Source organism: Ammodytes marinus (assembly GCF_949987685.1).
Source record: "Ammodytes marinus genome assembly, chromosome: 16".
NCBI classification, from domain to species: domain Eukaryota; kingdom Metazoa; phylum Chordata; class Actinopteri; order Uranoscopiformes; family Ammodytidae; genus Ammodytes; species Ammodytes marinus.
The window spans coordinates 2,298,250-2,315,749 of NC_137220.1; the positions used below are offsets into that span (position 1 = coordinate 2,298,250).

General features: G+C 39.2%; 2 protein-coding genes across 2 annotated transcripts in view; both read right to left on the bottom strand.

The window, feature by feature from the left end:
* spns1 (SPNS lysolipid transporter 1, lysophospholipid) overlaps positions 1-7,057 on the bottom strand; it is a 20,154-nt gene extending 13,097 nt beyond the window's left edge. Inside the window, exons 1-6 of the mRNA XM_080044253.1 lie at positions 6,843-7,057; positions 4,778-4,843; positions 3,915-4,051; positions 2,497-2,648; positions 1,622-1,688; positions 211-353 (exon numbers count right to left, since the gene is read on the bottom strand). Of these exons, the coding sequence (XP_079900379.1) occupies positions 211-353; positions 1,622-1,688; positions 2,497-2,648; positions 3,915-4,051; positions 4,778-4,843; positions 6,843-7,053 (776 nt within the window). The 5' untranslated portion in view covers positions 7,054-7,057. The remainder of the gene's footprint in view (positions 1-210; positions 354-1,621; positions 1,689-2,496; positions 2,649-3,914; positions 4,052-4,777; positions 4,844-6,842) is intronic.
* Positions 7,058-13,488: 6,431 nt separating this feature from the next.
* The window catches only part of taok2a (TAO kinase 2a), a 41,725-nt gene continuing 37,713 nt past the window's right edge, over positions 13,489-17,500 (bottom strand). Inside the window, exon 20 of the mRNA XM_080044247.1 lies at positions 13,489-17,500. This exon is cut by the window's right edge and continues 2,104 nt beyond it. The gene's annotated coding sequence lies outside the window, so the exon portion shown is untranslated.

Sequence of the window (17,500 nt, forward strand, 5' to 3'; positions counted from 1 at the left end):
ACTTCTTGCAGACACACACACACTGTAACACACACACAGACACACACACACACACACACACACACACACACACACTGTAACACACTCTCACACACACACACACACACACACTGTAACACACACACACACACACACACACACTCAGACCTACTTCTTGCAGACACACACACACACACTGTAACACACACACACACACTCTCTCAGACCTACTTCTTGCTGAGAGCCTGCATGTCCTTGAGCCAGCTGGTGTGGTGAAGCTGGTTCTCGGGCCGAGCTTCTATCGCTCCTCTGATGGGCTCCTGGACCACAAACATCAGCAGGAACACAGCGATCAGACCCAGACCGGGGGTCACCTGGGGACAATGTACATGATATATATATAAAGGTTTTGTTGAAAAAAAGTTACGCACTGTGGCTTTAAAGCTGCAGTGTGTAGAATTTTGGGTTTTATTTCCTAGCAGATTTTGTAGAAAGTAATTATAATATCCATAAGTACATTTAGTTTAGTGCATAATAGCTGAAAAAAACGTTTTGAATTATTATTTTTTCCCTTAGAAAGGGTCTCATATATGTCCATATTTCTGCATATTTTGGACCAAGGCCTATCTTGAAAGTGTCATAGTTGGAATGTCATCAGGTGCATTGTTTGACATTTAGAATTGTTCTTGTCCTTGAAGGCCACTGTAGCTTCTGTTATTATTCTAAAGGGTTGGGGTTACCCAGGGAGCGTTGCATTCTAGAACTTTGTAGAACTTTCTTGATGATGTCATATTACACACTGCACCTTTAATGCTGTAACTATTTCCCGAGTGAAAGAATCAATGCTCAGTATCGTGACTCAAGATGGATTTGAAACGTCTTTATCCGTGAAATGCATCAACAAAATTTCAAATATTATTGACATGGCAAGAATTAAAGCTGTAGTGCGTAACTTTTTCAAATGAATGAATGTCGGTCATGGAGGGCGGGAGGGGACAGAAGTGACGCACTTTAGCTTTAATTGTCGAATAATTATACTATTTTCCACATGCAAGTCACCTGGGGACAATGTACATGATATATATAAAGGTTTTGCCTATACCTGTATATATATCAAATGCCTATCAGGTATTGTGTTTACAGTCTCAATGATAAATGTTAAATGGACTCCACTTATAAAGCTCTTTTCCCTGGTTTTTCACAGACCCAAAGCACTTAACATTGTTTTGTACACATTCACCCAATCACACACACACATTCATACACCGATAGCAGCAGCAGCTACCACGCAGGGTGCAAGCTAACTATCAGGAGACATTTAGGGTTCAGTGTCTCTTTGCCCAGGGACACTTGGACATGTGGCGGGGGAGACGGGGGATCGAACCACCGACCCTGTAACCCAGTGGACGACCGCCCTACACACTTCACCACAGACGCCCCCAAATGTAGATGATTTATATAAAACCATGTACAATGTAACTCTGAGCAGGGAAAATCTAGCCCGGTGCGACCAGCCATATCTCACAAGCCTATCCGTCGAACCATGTTGACGTCAAACCAATTGGGATTGCGAGGGATGAGAGATCTTCCATAATATAAAAGACAGAACTAGATGTGTGGTGTGACCTTATATATGACTTACCCTGAGCGCCCAGTGCCAGTCCTGAGCCACACGGCCAACCTGAGAACCCACGATGTACCCCAGCCCACTGGCAGGAGGAGACACATATACAGGGTTAGAGGGGGAATACAGGGTAGTTTAAAGGTGCAGTCAGTGATTCTGGAGAACGCTTGTTGTCAAAATCAGTGACTTTCTCCTCATGATCCACTACCTGTCTGTACTGTGTGTGCACTGGAAAAAAATTAAGAATATACAGCTTAGGCTCTGTAAACATCTTGTATGTAAACAAAAGGTAAGTGAACAGAGGGGGCCCATCGTAGCTATAGCAACATGGTAGTTTACAGAGCCTAGGCTGCGTTTTAACACTGGATTTTTTTTTCAGCACACTCACAGTACAGACAGGTAGTGGATCGTGAGGAGATATTCACTGGTTTTGACAAAAAGTGATTTCCAGAATCGTTGAATATAGTACTGAATAAAAGTTCCACAGAAGATAATAAGTTATTTAACATACCTGCCGAAAGGAATAGCAAAGTAAAAGATAGAGATAGATAGATAGATAGATAGATAGACAGACAGACAGACAGACAGACAGACAGACAGACAGACAGACAGACAGACAGACAGACAGACAGACAGACAGACAGACAGACAGACAGACAGACAGACAGACAGACAGACAGACAGACAGACAGACAGACAGACAGACAGACAGACAGACAGACAGACAGACAGATAGATAGATAGATAGATAGATAGATAGATAGATAGATAGATAGATAGATAGATAGATAGATAGATAGAAAGATAGATAGATAGATAGATAGATAGATAGATAGACAGACAGACAGACAGACAGACAGACAGACAGACAATAAGTTAGTAATGTAACATACCTGCCGACAGGAATAGCAAAGTAGAAGACAGAGAGCATGTTTGTCCTCTTGCCCTTGACGTAGAGATCTGCTATGATGGTTGGAGCTATGGTGGAGTAGCTGGCTTCACCCACTCCAACCAGACCTCGGGTTATCAGCAGGGCCCAGAAATGCTACAGGATGGACAGACAGGAGGGAGGGAATTTGAATCAATTTATTTTGAACATACAATTTTAAGTAAAAAAATTTAATTTAAAAAAAATTTAAAAAAAGGTAATGTGACTCACCTTTTTAATTTGTATAAAAAATATTTATTTGTATTTTTTTTCTATTTTTTATATAATTTTATTTTATTTTCAATTATATTTTATTCCTTTTTAAATTATTTTTATTTTATTGACATGCTATGATGGTTGGAGCTATGGTGGAGTAGCTGGCTTCACCCACTCCAACCAGACCTCGGGTTATCAGCAGGGCCCAGAAATGCTACAGGATGGACAGACAGGAGGGGGGGTTTGAATTAATGAATTTATTTGGAACAATTTAAGATGAAAAAAACACAAATAACTTGAGTTACTTTTTTAATTTTTTTATGAATTTTATTTCTATTTATTTTTTTAATCGTTTTTTTCATATCTTTTATTTATTTTCAATTTTTTACATAATTTAAAAAGTATTTATTTTTGTATTCTTTTTGCCTGCAAGTTAAAACATATGGGTACAGTTGGCACAACAGGAGAGGGAAGGGGAGGATTTGAACCTACTTCTAGGGTTTGTGTGGGAAGTAAACGGTGATATAGAGACCTGTGACTCACTTCTTTGAGGGCGTATTAAAAAAAAAAAAAAAATATTGTGTAATTTTCTAATTTTCACATGTTTTTTAGGTGTGGTTTTCATACAAGCCGGTACAGGTTTATGCCACACCCACACATGAACTCATATGTTTCATCCCTACGTATTTTTTTATATTGTTTGTATGTGAAATAAACCAAACTAAAACTAAACTGTGCTATAGTGACCGTCACTCACCTTTATAATTTATTTTAATTATTTAAATTTTTTAAATAATAAATTTATTTGTATTTATTTTTTATAATTTTATTCTTCTCATTATTACTATATTTTTTTTGTATGTTTATTTTTTTCTTAAATCTTTATTAGTTATTTTATTTTTATAATTTTTTTTAATTCTTTTATTATTACTATTTTTAATTTTAATTTTTTATCTTTATTATTTATTTTTAAATATTTATTTAATCTTTATTATTATAATTTTTTTTATAATCTAATTTTTATTAATTTATTATTTCTATTTATTTAAAATTAATTTTATCCTTATTATTAATTTTTTTATTTTAAATTTTATCTTTATTATTTATTTAAAGAAAATATTTTATTATTTATTTTATTTATATTTTTATTAATCCACAGTGCCTGACCTCTTTGGGTGTGTATGAGCTGGCGAGTGTCACCAGAGACCAGAATGCGATGCCAACGCTCATGATCAGCTTCCTGTTGTAGCGGTCGCCCAGGTAACCAAACACCGGCGCCAGAACCATGTAACTGCAGATAAACACTGGGGGAATATAACACACAACATGATTATTTAAAGGTGCAGTGTGTAATATGACATCATCAAGAAAGTTTTAGAAAGTTCTAGAATGCAACGCTCCCTGGGTAACCCCAACCCTTTAGAATAATAACAGAAGCTACAGTGGCCTTCAAGGACAAGAACAATTCTAAATTCTAAACAATGCACCTGATGACATTCCAAAAACATGGATTCCTCCATAAGACCTGCCTACTCAATGTACAAAATGTAATATTAATATTTGTAATTCTCCGCTCAGGAGGATAATTCAGATTATTGGCAGAGGTGATTTTACACCAATGAGGACATATTGATGAATGAGGATATTGATTTTAGCTAATAAATTACTTAAAATGTTACACAGTGTCCCTTTAAGGATTTAAATATCACAATCAGTGGATGTTAAAGGTGCTACGAGGAACTTTTAAATATTTCTGAAACAGTCTCATGTTTCCTCTGATGATCATAAATTACATGTAACAGCAAACGAGACCATCAGTGCAAAGAAGGCTATTTTTATATAGTTTTTCTTAATGCCTTTGTCATGGGTATACGCTCACCCAGGAACAACAGCTGGCGTGGTAAAAACACTTGTCCAAAGGGGGGCGCTAGAATTAACACACACTGAAAGTTCCTCGGAGCACCTTTAAGGCTTTAAAGATCACAATCAGTGGGTTTTAAATAAACACCTTAAATAATATATTTTTTTACCTGTTTGCAGCAGACCAGACTTCTCGTCGTTAATCCCAAAATAATGTTCTATGTCGGGGAGAACACCTGAGGCGGAATGAAAGGAAGATCAATTAATCAATCAATCAATCAATCAATTAATTAGGATATTTATTTTTTAATATTCAAACTATCTAAAACATTTTTACCAAGATCTGTCCATATTTGCAATTTTTGTCTTTTTCCAAATGTACAGTTCATCATAAAAAAAATATGATCAAACTTTATCATTGAAAAAACAACAAAGGGGGCGCCTTTAGCTCAGTTGGCAGGGCGTCCCCCTCCCGGGCCGGGCCCAGCAGCAGACCCGGGTTCGATTCCCACCCGCGGTCGTTCTCTGCATGTCACTCCCCTCTCTGCCCCATTTCACCTCTGTCTCTACACTATCAATAAAGCATAAAAATGCCCAAAAAATATCTTTAAAAAAAATTAAAAATTAAAAACAACAACAAATTAAAAAAAGGTGGAGATTTCAAATCACTTTTAGTCAGAAATCAGTGATTATCTCCTCATGATCCGCTACCTGTCTGTACTGTGTGAATATCTCCTCATGATCCGCTACCTGTCTGTACTGTGTGAATATCTCCTCATGATCCACTACCTGTCTGTACTGTGTGAATATCTCCTCATGATCCGCTACCTGTCTGTACTGTGTGAATATCTCCTCATGATCCGCTACCTGTCTGTACTGTGTGAATATCTCCTCATGATCCGCTACCTGTCTGTACTGTGTGAATATCTCCTCATGATCCACTACCTGTCTGTACTGTGTGAATATCTCCTCATGATCCGCTACCTGTCTGTACTGTGTGAATATCTCCTCATGATCCACTACCTGTCTGTACTGTGTGAATATCTCCTCATGATCCACTACCTGTCTGTACTGTGTGAATATCTCCTCATGATCCGCTACCTGTCTGTACTGTGTGAATATCTCCTCATGATCCACTACCTGTCTGTACTGTGTGAATATCTCCTCATGATCCGCTACCTGTCTGTACTGTGTGAATATCTCCTCATGATCCGCTACCTGTCTGTACTGTGAGAACGTGTAGAGACAGAATCCAGTGTAAAAGCACAACGCATCGACTTTGTGTCAACTCGTTTTGGCGATGGCCTCGAATGCAACCGACATTCATTTATGTAAAAAAAGTTACGCACTGTAACTTTAATGCTGTAACTATTTCCTGAGTGAAAAAAATCAATGCTCAGTATCGTGACTCAAGGTGGATTTGAAACGTCTTTATCCGTGAAATGCATCAACAAATTTCAAATATTATTGACATGGCAAGAATTAAAGCTGTCGTGCGTAACTTTTTCAAATAAATGAATGTCGGTCATGGAGGGCGGAGGGGAGGGCAGAAGTGACGCACTTCAGCTTTAATTGTCGAAAAATTATACTGTTTTCGACATGCAAGAATTTAAGCTATAGAACGTAACTTCTGCCCGCCCCATGACCGACATTAATTTAGTTGATAAAAGTTACGCACTTTATCTTTAATGCCGTAACCATCTCCTGTGTGTGTAAGAATCACATTTACATGAGGTAAAGCCTTCAGTGATGGCACATGGATTTTATGCTGGACACCAGTTTGTAAACGCTGCCATACTGAGAAATACAGAGAGAGTTTTGTGGAGCTGATAATAGGCTTAATCAACTTTGTGTGAACTCGCTTGGTGATGGCTTGAATGTAACCGACATTCATTTACACTCAACAAAAATATAAACGCAAAACACTTTTGTTTTTACTCCCATTTTTCATGAGATGGACTTAAAGATCTAAAATTCATTCCAGATACACAATATTACCATTTCTCTCAAACATTGTTCACAAATCTGTCTAAATGTGTGATAGTGAGCACTTCTGCTTTGCTGAGATAATCCATCCCACCTCACAGGTGTGCCACATCAAGATGCTGATCTGACATCATGATTAGTGCACAGGTGTGCCTTAGACTGTCCACAATAAAAGGCCACCCTGAAATGTGCAGTTTTGTCTCACAGCAAAATACCACAGATGCCACAAGCATTATAATATCACTTTACCTGCCACAGTGAATCGATCCATGTAGTTGAGCAGGTTGACGTAGCACAGTATCAGCACGGTTAGCAGCGCTCTGTGATTGGACACGCCGCTCGGTGACTCCGCCTCCTGTGACCTCACTGATGATGTCACTACGACGTCATCGGCTCCCTCTGCCTCGCTCTCGTCGGAGAAGAACGGAGCGGAGTCTGACTGGGGATCGGCTAGAGACATGGCCACAGCTAAAGGGGAGATAGATAGACCATTTTAACATATTTAAAGACCTACGGAATAAAATATGAAGGTGTATTGAACTCTGAGATCCTATGTAGTATAAATGTGTAAAAAAAAAATAGAAATCGGTTCATCCTAGCCTGAGAAAGGCGGAAAGAGTGTTTTATGGTCTCACTGTCTAACACTACATTTTACTAGTGTGACTGTGACATCACAAATGGTACAATGTAGGGTTAGGATTAACATGACAGCTGGGCCAAGGGAAGACTGAGGGAAGAAAAACCTCATTCATTATATTATAATAGCGAAATAGTAAAGTGTGATAGTCATGATATAATTCCCCATGAAAGGGAAACCAGGAAGAGGAAGATAAACTGAAGGAAACCCACTGCTGACTCAATTCCTCTGTGTGTGTGTGTGTGTGTAGGTCGGTGTGAGTGTGTGTGTATGTCGGTGTGAGTATGAGTGTGTGTGTGTGAGTGAGCGGTGTGTGAGTGTGTGTGTGTGTATGTCGGTGTGTGTGTGTGTGTGTGTGTGAGTGAGCGGTGTGTGTGTGTGTGTGTGTGTGTGTGTATGTCGGTGTGAGTGTGTGTGTGTATGTGCGTATGTGTCGGTGTGTGTGTGTGTGTGTGTGTGTGTGTGTGGGGAACATATTGTAGAAATTGTCAGTACAGCGAATTTGACTGTTTATTGAAGGACACAGTGTGAGAACCGTCTGAGCTCCTGTGTGATTACATTGTGACTAGATTGCAGAACATAGTATATACTACTACTATTATTCATTATATCGCCCCAAGACCATGGAACTAGTGTGCACTTAAAAGATTGGACTCTTTACACACAGACAGACAGACAGACAGACAGACAGACAGACAGACAGAACAACCTTGTGTGTACTTTAAAGATTGGACTCTTTACACAGACACACACAGACAGACAGACAGACAGACAGACAGACAGACAGACAGACAGACAGACAGACAGACAGACAGACAGACAGACAGACAGACAGACAGACAGACAGACAGACAGACAGACAGACAGACAGACAGACAGACAGACAGACAGACAGACAGACAGACAGACAGACAGACAGACAGACAGACAGACAGACAGACAGACAGACAGACAGACAGACAGACAGACAGACAGACAGACAGACAGACAGACAGACAGACAGACAGACAGACAGACAGACAGACAGACAGACAGACAGACAGACAGACAGACAGACAGACAGACAGACAGACAGACAGACAGACAGACAGACAGACAGACAGACAGACAGACAGACAGACAGACAGACAGACAGACAGACAGACAGACAGACAGACAGACAGACAGACAGACAGACAGACAGACAGACAGACAGACAGACAGACAGACAGACAGACAGACAGACAGACAGACAGACAGACACACACACTCACACACACACACACACACACACACACACACACACACACACACACACACACACACACACACACACACACACACACACACACACACACACACACACACACACACACACACACACACACACACACACACACACACACACACACACACACACACACACACACACACACACACACACACACACACACACACACACACACACACACACACACACACACACACACACACACACACACACACACACACACACACACGGGGCAGCCTTGTGTGTACTTTAAAGATTGCTGTCCTTCGTAGGTTGACACAGTTGAGATAACTGGTTACAAGCCACTGTACTTCTGTTTGCAATAGTTGCATATGACTCATGTTTTCATCTATATTTTTTCTCTTACCTTACTTCCTCTTTATCTTATTAACTTTTATCCTTCATTTGTTAAATTACTTTTAAAGATTATTTTGGGGGATTTTTTTCATGCTTTATTAGACTGTGCAGAGAGACAGAGATGAAATGTGACAGAGAGGGGAATGACATGCAGAGAACGACCCGGGCTGGATTCTAACCCGGGTCTGCTGTGAAGAGGACAGACAGACAGACAGACAGACAGACAGACAGACAGACAGACAGACAGACAGACAGACAGACAGACAGACAGAGAGGGGGAATGACATGCAGAGAATGACCCGGGCTGGATTCTAACCCGGGTCCAGATTATTCTGACTACGCCTGAACACAGCATCGACACCACAGAGGTTAAATCTTTGGTTTGAATCAACAGCAGCTCCAGACTGGATTATCCTGTTCTAACCTCATCAACTGTCAACACACAGGGATAACCCGTGACTGGGAACATGATACAGCAATCATAATAAGGAAGAGACATTTTTAATGTTTTATTTCCTCACAAAATCTCATTTAAGTAGATTTTAACGTGGGTTTTTTTTCCCCCTAATCGCCATCTAAAATGTACCTTTAAAATGTACCTTTAAAATGTTGTTCAATTTCAGCAGAAGACAGAGAATTCAGAGGGATAACTTGTGACTATAAATATGATACAGCAGCAATCGTAATATAATAGAAGAATCGATATCTATTTTGTGCAGAAGAGAAATATAACATCTTGCATTACATAGTTAGTTCACAGAGAGGTAAAGAGGAAGAGTAGAATAGAGAAGCATTGGACAGACAGACACACAGACAGACAGACAGACAGACAGACAGACAGGCTGCACACAGACAGACAGACAGACAGACAGGCTGCACACACAGGCTGCACAGACAGACAGACAGGCTGCACACACAGACAGACAGACAGACAGACAGGCTGCACACACAGACAGACAGACAGACAGACAGGCTGCACACACAGACAGACAGACAGACAGACAGACAGGCTGCACACACAGGCTGCACAGACAGACAGACAGGCTGCACACACAGACAGACAGACAGGCTGCACACACAGACACACAGACAGACTGCACACACAGACACACACACAGACAGACAGGCTGCACACAGACAGACAGACAGACAGACAGACAGACAGACAGACAGACAGACAGACAGACAGACAGACAGACAGACAGACAGACCGACCGCACACACAGAGAAACTCAAGTCATGTGTCTGGAGTAGAAATGAAACTCGTGACTAAACATGATTTATGTCACACATCCACATGCCTAAAGCGCTGTGGGGAAAACTCCTCATGCACAACTGGCACAAGGACAAAAAACACTTTTTTATATCCCCCCCCCACTCCCCCTCCCTTCCTATTTTAGGGAGAGGGAGAGAGAGAGAGACAGAGAGAGAGACAGACAGAGAGAGAGAGAGAGAGGGAGGGAGGGAGAGAGACAGAGAGAGAGGGGGGAGAGGGGGGGAGGGGGAGAGAGAGAGACAGAGAGAGAGACAGAGAGACAGAGAGAAAGGGAGAGAGACAGAGAGACAGAGAGAAAGGGAGAGAGAGAGAGACACAGAGAGGGAGAGAGAGAGAGACACAGAGAGAGGGAGGGGGAGAGAGAGAGACAGAGAGGGGGAGAAAGGGAGAGGGGGAGAGAGAGAGAAGGAGCGAGAGAGACAGAGAGAGAGAGAGAGAAAGGGAGAGGGGGAGAGAGAGAGAAAGGGAGAGGGGGAGAGAGAGACAGAGAGAGAGACAGACAGAGGGAGAGAGGGAGAGATACAGAGAGAGAGAGAGAGAGAGAGAGAAAGGGAGAGGGGGGAGGACAAAAAACACTTTTTTATATTCCCCCCCTCCCTATTTTAAACTTCAACAGACACCCGCCTTCAAGTGAGCTAACGTTTGTCAATTGAGCGATTCCAGACCTTCTGTACAAATGAAATGAAGTATCATGGTCTGGTAGCACCAGGCTGGGTGTATTAGGGGTGTTACAACACAGGAGCTAGTAGCCCTTCTTGTCATACACTATTGATTAACTGTTTATTTTATTGTATTGTATTATATTGAATTTTTTTAAAGTGTATTTTATATATTTTTGTAAAAGTGTAATATATATATATAACCTTGTTTTCACTTTTAGCACTCCCCTCCCCCTTCCCCTTCAGGCTGCACTTGAAAATAAGAATTTTGTTCTTAATTTGCTTGCCTGGGTAAATAAAGGTTAAATAAAAATAAATAGGAGATCAGATAGGTTAGTGATTTATTGACTAGGGTTATCAAAAGGCAGACAGTAGGTTGGAGTCACTCAGTGCGGTTACATGCAGACTCATAATCGGGTAACTAAACGAATAAGACTTCAACAGGACTTTTAAACTGCATGTAAACACCTTCATCCGATCTACTTCGCACACAAATCGGCACAATAACGGACAAGCGAAGTCGGATAAGAAAACCTAGCATAGTGGAGACAGCCATGCATCGGACATTTATCCGATTTCCTAAAAGGCCATGTATACTCAGACAAGTGACACTGTCCGTTCGAGTGTCTAGTTCGATATATGTCTTAATCCAATCTAGTTGTGCCATGGAAACGCTCTGAGTGATTCTGGAGAACGCTTTTTGTTTGTTTTGTCAGTATCAGTGAATATCTCCTCATGATCTGCTAGCTGTCTGTACTGTGTGTGCTGGAGAGAGAAACAAAAATCCAGTATTGGGTGCTCCGGTGGTGTAGTGGATAGAGCGTGTACCAAATTGGCTCCGGCCTTCGCTGCAGTGGTCGCGGGTTCAAATCTGACCCGTGGACCTTTACTGCATGTCATCCCCCCCCTCTCTCTCTCTCTCTCTCTCTCTCTCTGTCTCCCCATTTCAACTCTGTACTGTCTAATAAAGCTTCAAAATGCCAAAAAATTATCTTAGAAAAAAAAATATCCAGTATCAATACGCAGCCTAGGCTCTGTAAACTGGTATGTCTCTTTGTTTACATAGCAGTTTACAGAGCCTAGGCTGCGTGTTAATTCCGTTTAGTTTTTTTTTCAAAGCAAACACAGTACAGATAGGTAGCAGATCATGAGGAGATATTAATTGATTTTGACAACAAGCGTTCTCCAGAATCACTGACTCCACCTTTAAATAGTATACATTTCCTTATCAGCGTCTGCCTTTGCTCCCAGCCTATTGATAACACTCGTCAATTAAAATCAACAAACCCGTTTGATCTCTGAATGGGCGACAGCGTTATATCACTCCTTTCGACTCAAATTACCTAGCTAGCCTATTGTTTTTATACATCTTAAAAATACTAGTTCTTCTGACTGCCTACGTGCCTGTAACGAAGACGTAGGCATAAATAAACTATAACGGTTCAGATAAACAAAGCAGCTAAACGTTAAAATCGCAGTTCTTTTAATAGTCTCGCGTTAGTTGAAGTGAAACCATTTCATTTGGTTTAAAAAAAGTTAGCTATCAATTCATTTTACATCAGAATTATGTAGTCGTAAGCAATGTTGTCACGTTATAGACCAGTATTAACGCGGTTTAATATCGTTTAGTATAGTAGCTATCGTGTAACAGACATTTTAATTCATTTACGGGCACTACTGTCGTTTAAGAGTAGAATTGTGTTGTTTTCGGGTGGAAATATGTCCTTTTTAAGAAAATTAAGTAGTTTTTCAGCATAATTTAGCCTTTTTAAATAAGCATTTTGTCATTTTATAGCACAATTGTCTCAGTTTACGTAGTATTAAGTCGCATTAAGCAACGTAAAGCTGACTCTTTGTTGCTCCAGCAGCCGGGGACAGATAGCGGGTCTTACCTGTTGTTTACCCCGAAGATGACTCGCTGATCTCGGCTTCTTTCTTCTCTCTCTGCCGCTGCAAACGGTTTTCCTCCGCACACACTCGTGTAAAAAGTAAAAAACTATACAAACCCCATGATAATAAATAAACTTAAAATGGCGTCTCCGGTGAACGCTGTCTGTGGAGATTTAGTATTTTAAGAGAATAGAAAATGAATGTTTACTCCAAAACACTCGAGAGGCATTTGTGCGTCGCCGCCATGACGCATCTGATCACACTTCCGCTCCACAGATCACGTGATGTTGTTATCAGCGGGTCACGTGTCGACAATCAGCTGAATGAACCTTACTTGGGAGGAACTAACCGGCGGAAGTGTTTCGCAATGATCTATTTCATACAGATATAAACATGCAGCACCAGGCTACTCCACTACAATCACAGTTTTATATATTCTTAAAAAAAAGTTCTGACATATTTTGAAATGACAGACGACCCAGTTCAAAGTGCCCCCAACAACCCAGAATTACGACCCACCTCTATAAATACCCAATAATGTGTATACAAAAACTACTCACCATTACTAACACACAGGGGGCTACTAATTATAAGAGACTGTGCACGCCACTGAATATATATATATATATATTTTTTAATAATAAAAAGTGTTACTAAGTTTCTCAACAAAGAGTTTGTTTATTTATTATTTCTAATAATTTTAATTTCTAATAATAAATAAAACCCACCAAACGTTTCTGTTTTTGTTCATTTATTTCTCCAAAATTATTTTGTTACATTTCTGTACAACTCTTTTGCATTTGAACCTGAACATTTTCAATCTCGGCTTCCGTCTGCAGAAAAAAATAAAATGAAATAAAAAAATAGTCCACGAGTCCTCACACATCATCCTCCTCATCATCATATAGTCTAAACCTGCTGGCCACAAAGGGTGTGTGTGTGTGTGTGTGTGTGTGTGTGTGTGTGTGTGTGTGTGTGTGTGTGTGTGTGTGTGTGAAGTTACAGTAACACGGACTGAGCAGTTTCAAAAACGTCTAAAAATAATTAATTAAAAGGACCTTTGGGAAAATTTTGCACATTTGTCGTCGAACTGCAGAATACCGGTAATTCACATCTTATTCACAGCATCAAGATTTCTGAGATTTTTTGTAATTATAGATCAATTAATAGATTTGTAAAAATTCCTTCAATACTTCTTCAGTTTATAGATTGTCAAATTGTCCCTAAACGCATCAAAAAGAAGGAAATAAAACTGATAAAACGACTCAAATAATTTTATCACTATTTTCAGATGTTATTTTATGAAGAAAATACAATCAAATAAGGTTGAATCAAATAAATTCTGGAATAGACGACAAACGTGAAACATTTCCCAAAAATCCTAAATCTACGTGTTCAGGAGCAGCGACCTATTGGCAACGAAAAACAAAACATCATCTCAGGAATGGTTCAGCACTGAAGTTCTATTTTTCAAAATAAAACGCATATCAAAATAAACCAGACAAATTTACAAATTGGCAAACTGAAATCTCACGGTTAGAGGTTATTTTGAGGCCAGCAGATTCTCACTGAAACAATTCACATTTAAAAAGATGCTACGAGGAACTTCTAAATATTTCTGAAACAGTCACATTTTTCCTCTGATTATTATGAATTACATGTAACAGCAAACGAGACCATCAGTGCAAAGAATGCTATTTTTATATCGTTTTTCTTAATGCCTTTGTCATGGGTATACGCTCACCCAGGAACAACAGCTGGCGTGGTAAAAACACTACTGCTTTTGTCCAAAGGGAGCCGCTAGAATTAACACAAACTCAAAGTTCCTCGGAGCACCTTTAAAAGTTGAAAAATTCTCACCGAAGCATTTCCCATTAACAAGGATTTTAAACCAACATGTGTTCAAGTCTCGAGTGTCTCCACATTGGATTTAAAGGAATACTTCACCCATACGGAACCGGCGTTCTATCATTATAAAATCACTATTATAATATAATGAATGAGGTTTTCTTCCCTCAGTCTTCCCTTGGCCCAGCTGTCCTGTTAATCCTAACCTTACATTTTCCCATGTGTGATGTCACACATAGGAAAATGTAGGGTTAGAAAGTGAGACGCATAAAACACTCTTTCTGCCATTTCTCAGGCTAGGATGAACTGATTTCTAAAATGTTTTCACGTTTATACTACATAGGATCTCAGAGTTCAAAACACCTTCATATTCCCACCGGTGAAGTAGGTCTTTAAGTCCAAATACAGACACAGAAAACTTGATTTTTATTTGATTTCTTTCTTCCCTCGTCCACCCACACATTCGTTTGTTATCAGTGCAAATGAGGTAGACATGACAGAGAGATCCGATCACAACGCTCTACCCATTCAGACTGTGCAAAACCAAATGAGGTGTTTTTAAAATATTTGGGAAGAGAGAGAGAGAGAGAGAGAGAGAGAGAGAGAGAGAGATAGAGAGGGGGAGAGAGAGAGGGAGAGAAAGAGAGAGAGAGAAGTGTTCGATGTCACATTACTAAAGGAATAAATAGAATAAAAAGCTATGAAAGAAATTATTTAAACTCAACCGTTTGAATTTTTTTTTTATCTATTATGGAATTTTATTTTACTTTGAAAGGGTGACAAAAAAAAGGTTACGCTTATTTCGGTACCCTTGCGAACTTTCGATAGTGGAAGCGCAAAATAAATGCGTACTGTACCTTACTTATCAGTGGGAAAAAAAGGCTATAGAAAATTGTTAAAAAAAAAAAAAAAATCTAATCCAATATAATTTATAGCCTAATAATTAATTAATTAATGAGTTCTTAGTAATTTCCTTCAGTAACTTGATTTAAAAGTTCACTATTTATTCCATATTGTCTTTGAATGATTTCATATCCAACACGTCTAAGGCTCTGTCGTTTTACAGGTTACAGTATTGTGTGTGTGATTGACTACAGAGAGTGTGAAACAAAAAAATAAAACGAATTAAAAACATAAAAATAAAATAAAACATGGCACCAAAACGTCGTGAAACAAATCTGGAAAATAGTATTCAACTCGACTGCGGCTGTTCCACGATTTTAATACTGGCTCGAAAATGGAAAAAATAAAAATAAAATAAAAAATAAAAAGTTGAACGTAGCCCTGCCCAGAACTGTAGACTCCATGGCTGTGTTGTCAAAGCCCTACTAACGTCCAACTCATACTAAAAGCCCTACTAACATCCTCTTCCCTCCTACATACTCAACATGTATACACTACGCATACTGTCTACTTAACCATCCATTGTGTATGCGAGGTTCGTCGGACCGTTTACACTGAAGTATACAGAAGCAATAAAGAATTTAAAAAGAAAAAAACTTCTGTGTCGTTTGAAAAGACGCGATGCATTGTGGGGCGGTTGAGTAGGGAAAAGTAACCTATCAATCCATCCACAAAATCTTCCCGGAAGTAAGTACTAATTTCTTGCCTACACAAACTTGCATACACAACCACAAATTGATGTCAAAATTAGTATGAGTAGGAAGCCAGTAGGGCTTTTAGTACGAGTAGGACGTTAGTAGGGCTTTTAGAACACAGCCCATCCCTGAAAACCTCGCCGGGAATGCTGGGTAAAAGTAATCCTTTTTTTAAAAACATTTATATCTATTGTTGCAGTTATTTCTTATAGCTCTATCACAGTAACATTGCGCTTATTCCCCCACCTAGTGGTTAAAATTGGCAATTACATTTTTTTTCTCCTCAAAAACTTAAAAATTAGCATACAACATAAATATAATCCAGACTGCAAGTAGAGGTAATAGTAACAATAATAATAATAATATCGATAGCGTCTATTTCGTCTGCGTTCTAGTACAAATTGGATAAATTTCACGTGACAAAATAATTCTTAAATCTAATAACACGGCCTCAGTTAGTGCTCTATGTACACTGGAAGTTTACAATGCATTTCAAAAAGTGTTTCAATCTTCAGTTTACCTGTCCCATTTTACAGGTGTCCTCCTTACATGTATTTATATGCATTTATATAAATAGGTAGTGTGCATGGTTATATTTTACCCCATACAAATGCCGTCTGTACACTAACATACATGCACTCAATTGCTTTTTTTTTCCTATTTATTTTTCTTATTCTAAACGTAACAATGTACAATTTACAGATGCAGAAAAAGATTGTGGAAGGGAATAGGTGGAGGTGAGGTGAGCTACACAGAGACACACACACGCACACGCACACACACACACACACACACACACACACACACACACACACACACACACACACACACACACGTACTGCCATTTTGAAAAAGCAATCTAATATTTTAGGATTTTTTTTTTTTCATTTCAGTTGGAGTGAGTAGAGATAAGATTTCTCTTCCGTGTGTGTTCAGTTTCAACAATGCGTCTTTCCAACCACTTCAAATTCTAGTTTTCATTTTAGATTTTTTTTTGCTTAAAAGAACATCATTAATCCCTTTGAGAAACAGCAGAGTTTACAGGTGAGCCTTGAGGGTCTCTTAAAAAAGCTCCTCTGGGTTTGAAAGCTCAGTGATTCTACAACCAGGACGATGTTTATGTGGAACGAAATACAGAGATATCAATTTTCAGTCTTTGAATAAAAAAAGGTTGAAATTAGTGAGCAAAAATACAGGAAAACTGATTGAGATTTGAGACAGTGATGCAGGATTGTTTCATAGCAGAAATTTGATTTTTCTATTATTTTGTTAAATTTAGTCAGAAATAAACATCCTTTCACCCACTAACAGTTTATCAAATGGATTTTCATATATGTGGAACAGATTGTGTCGATATCGTGATATTAATACA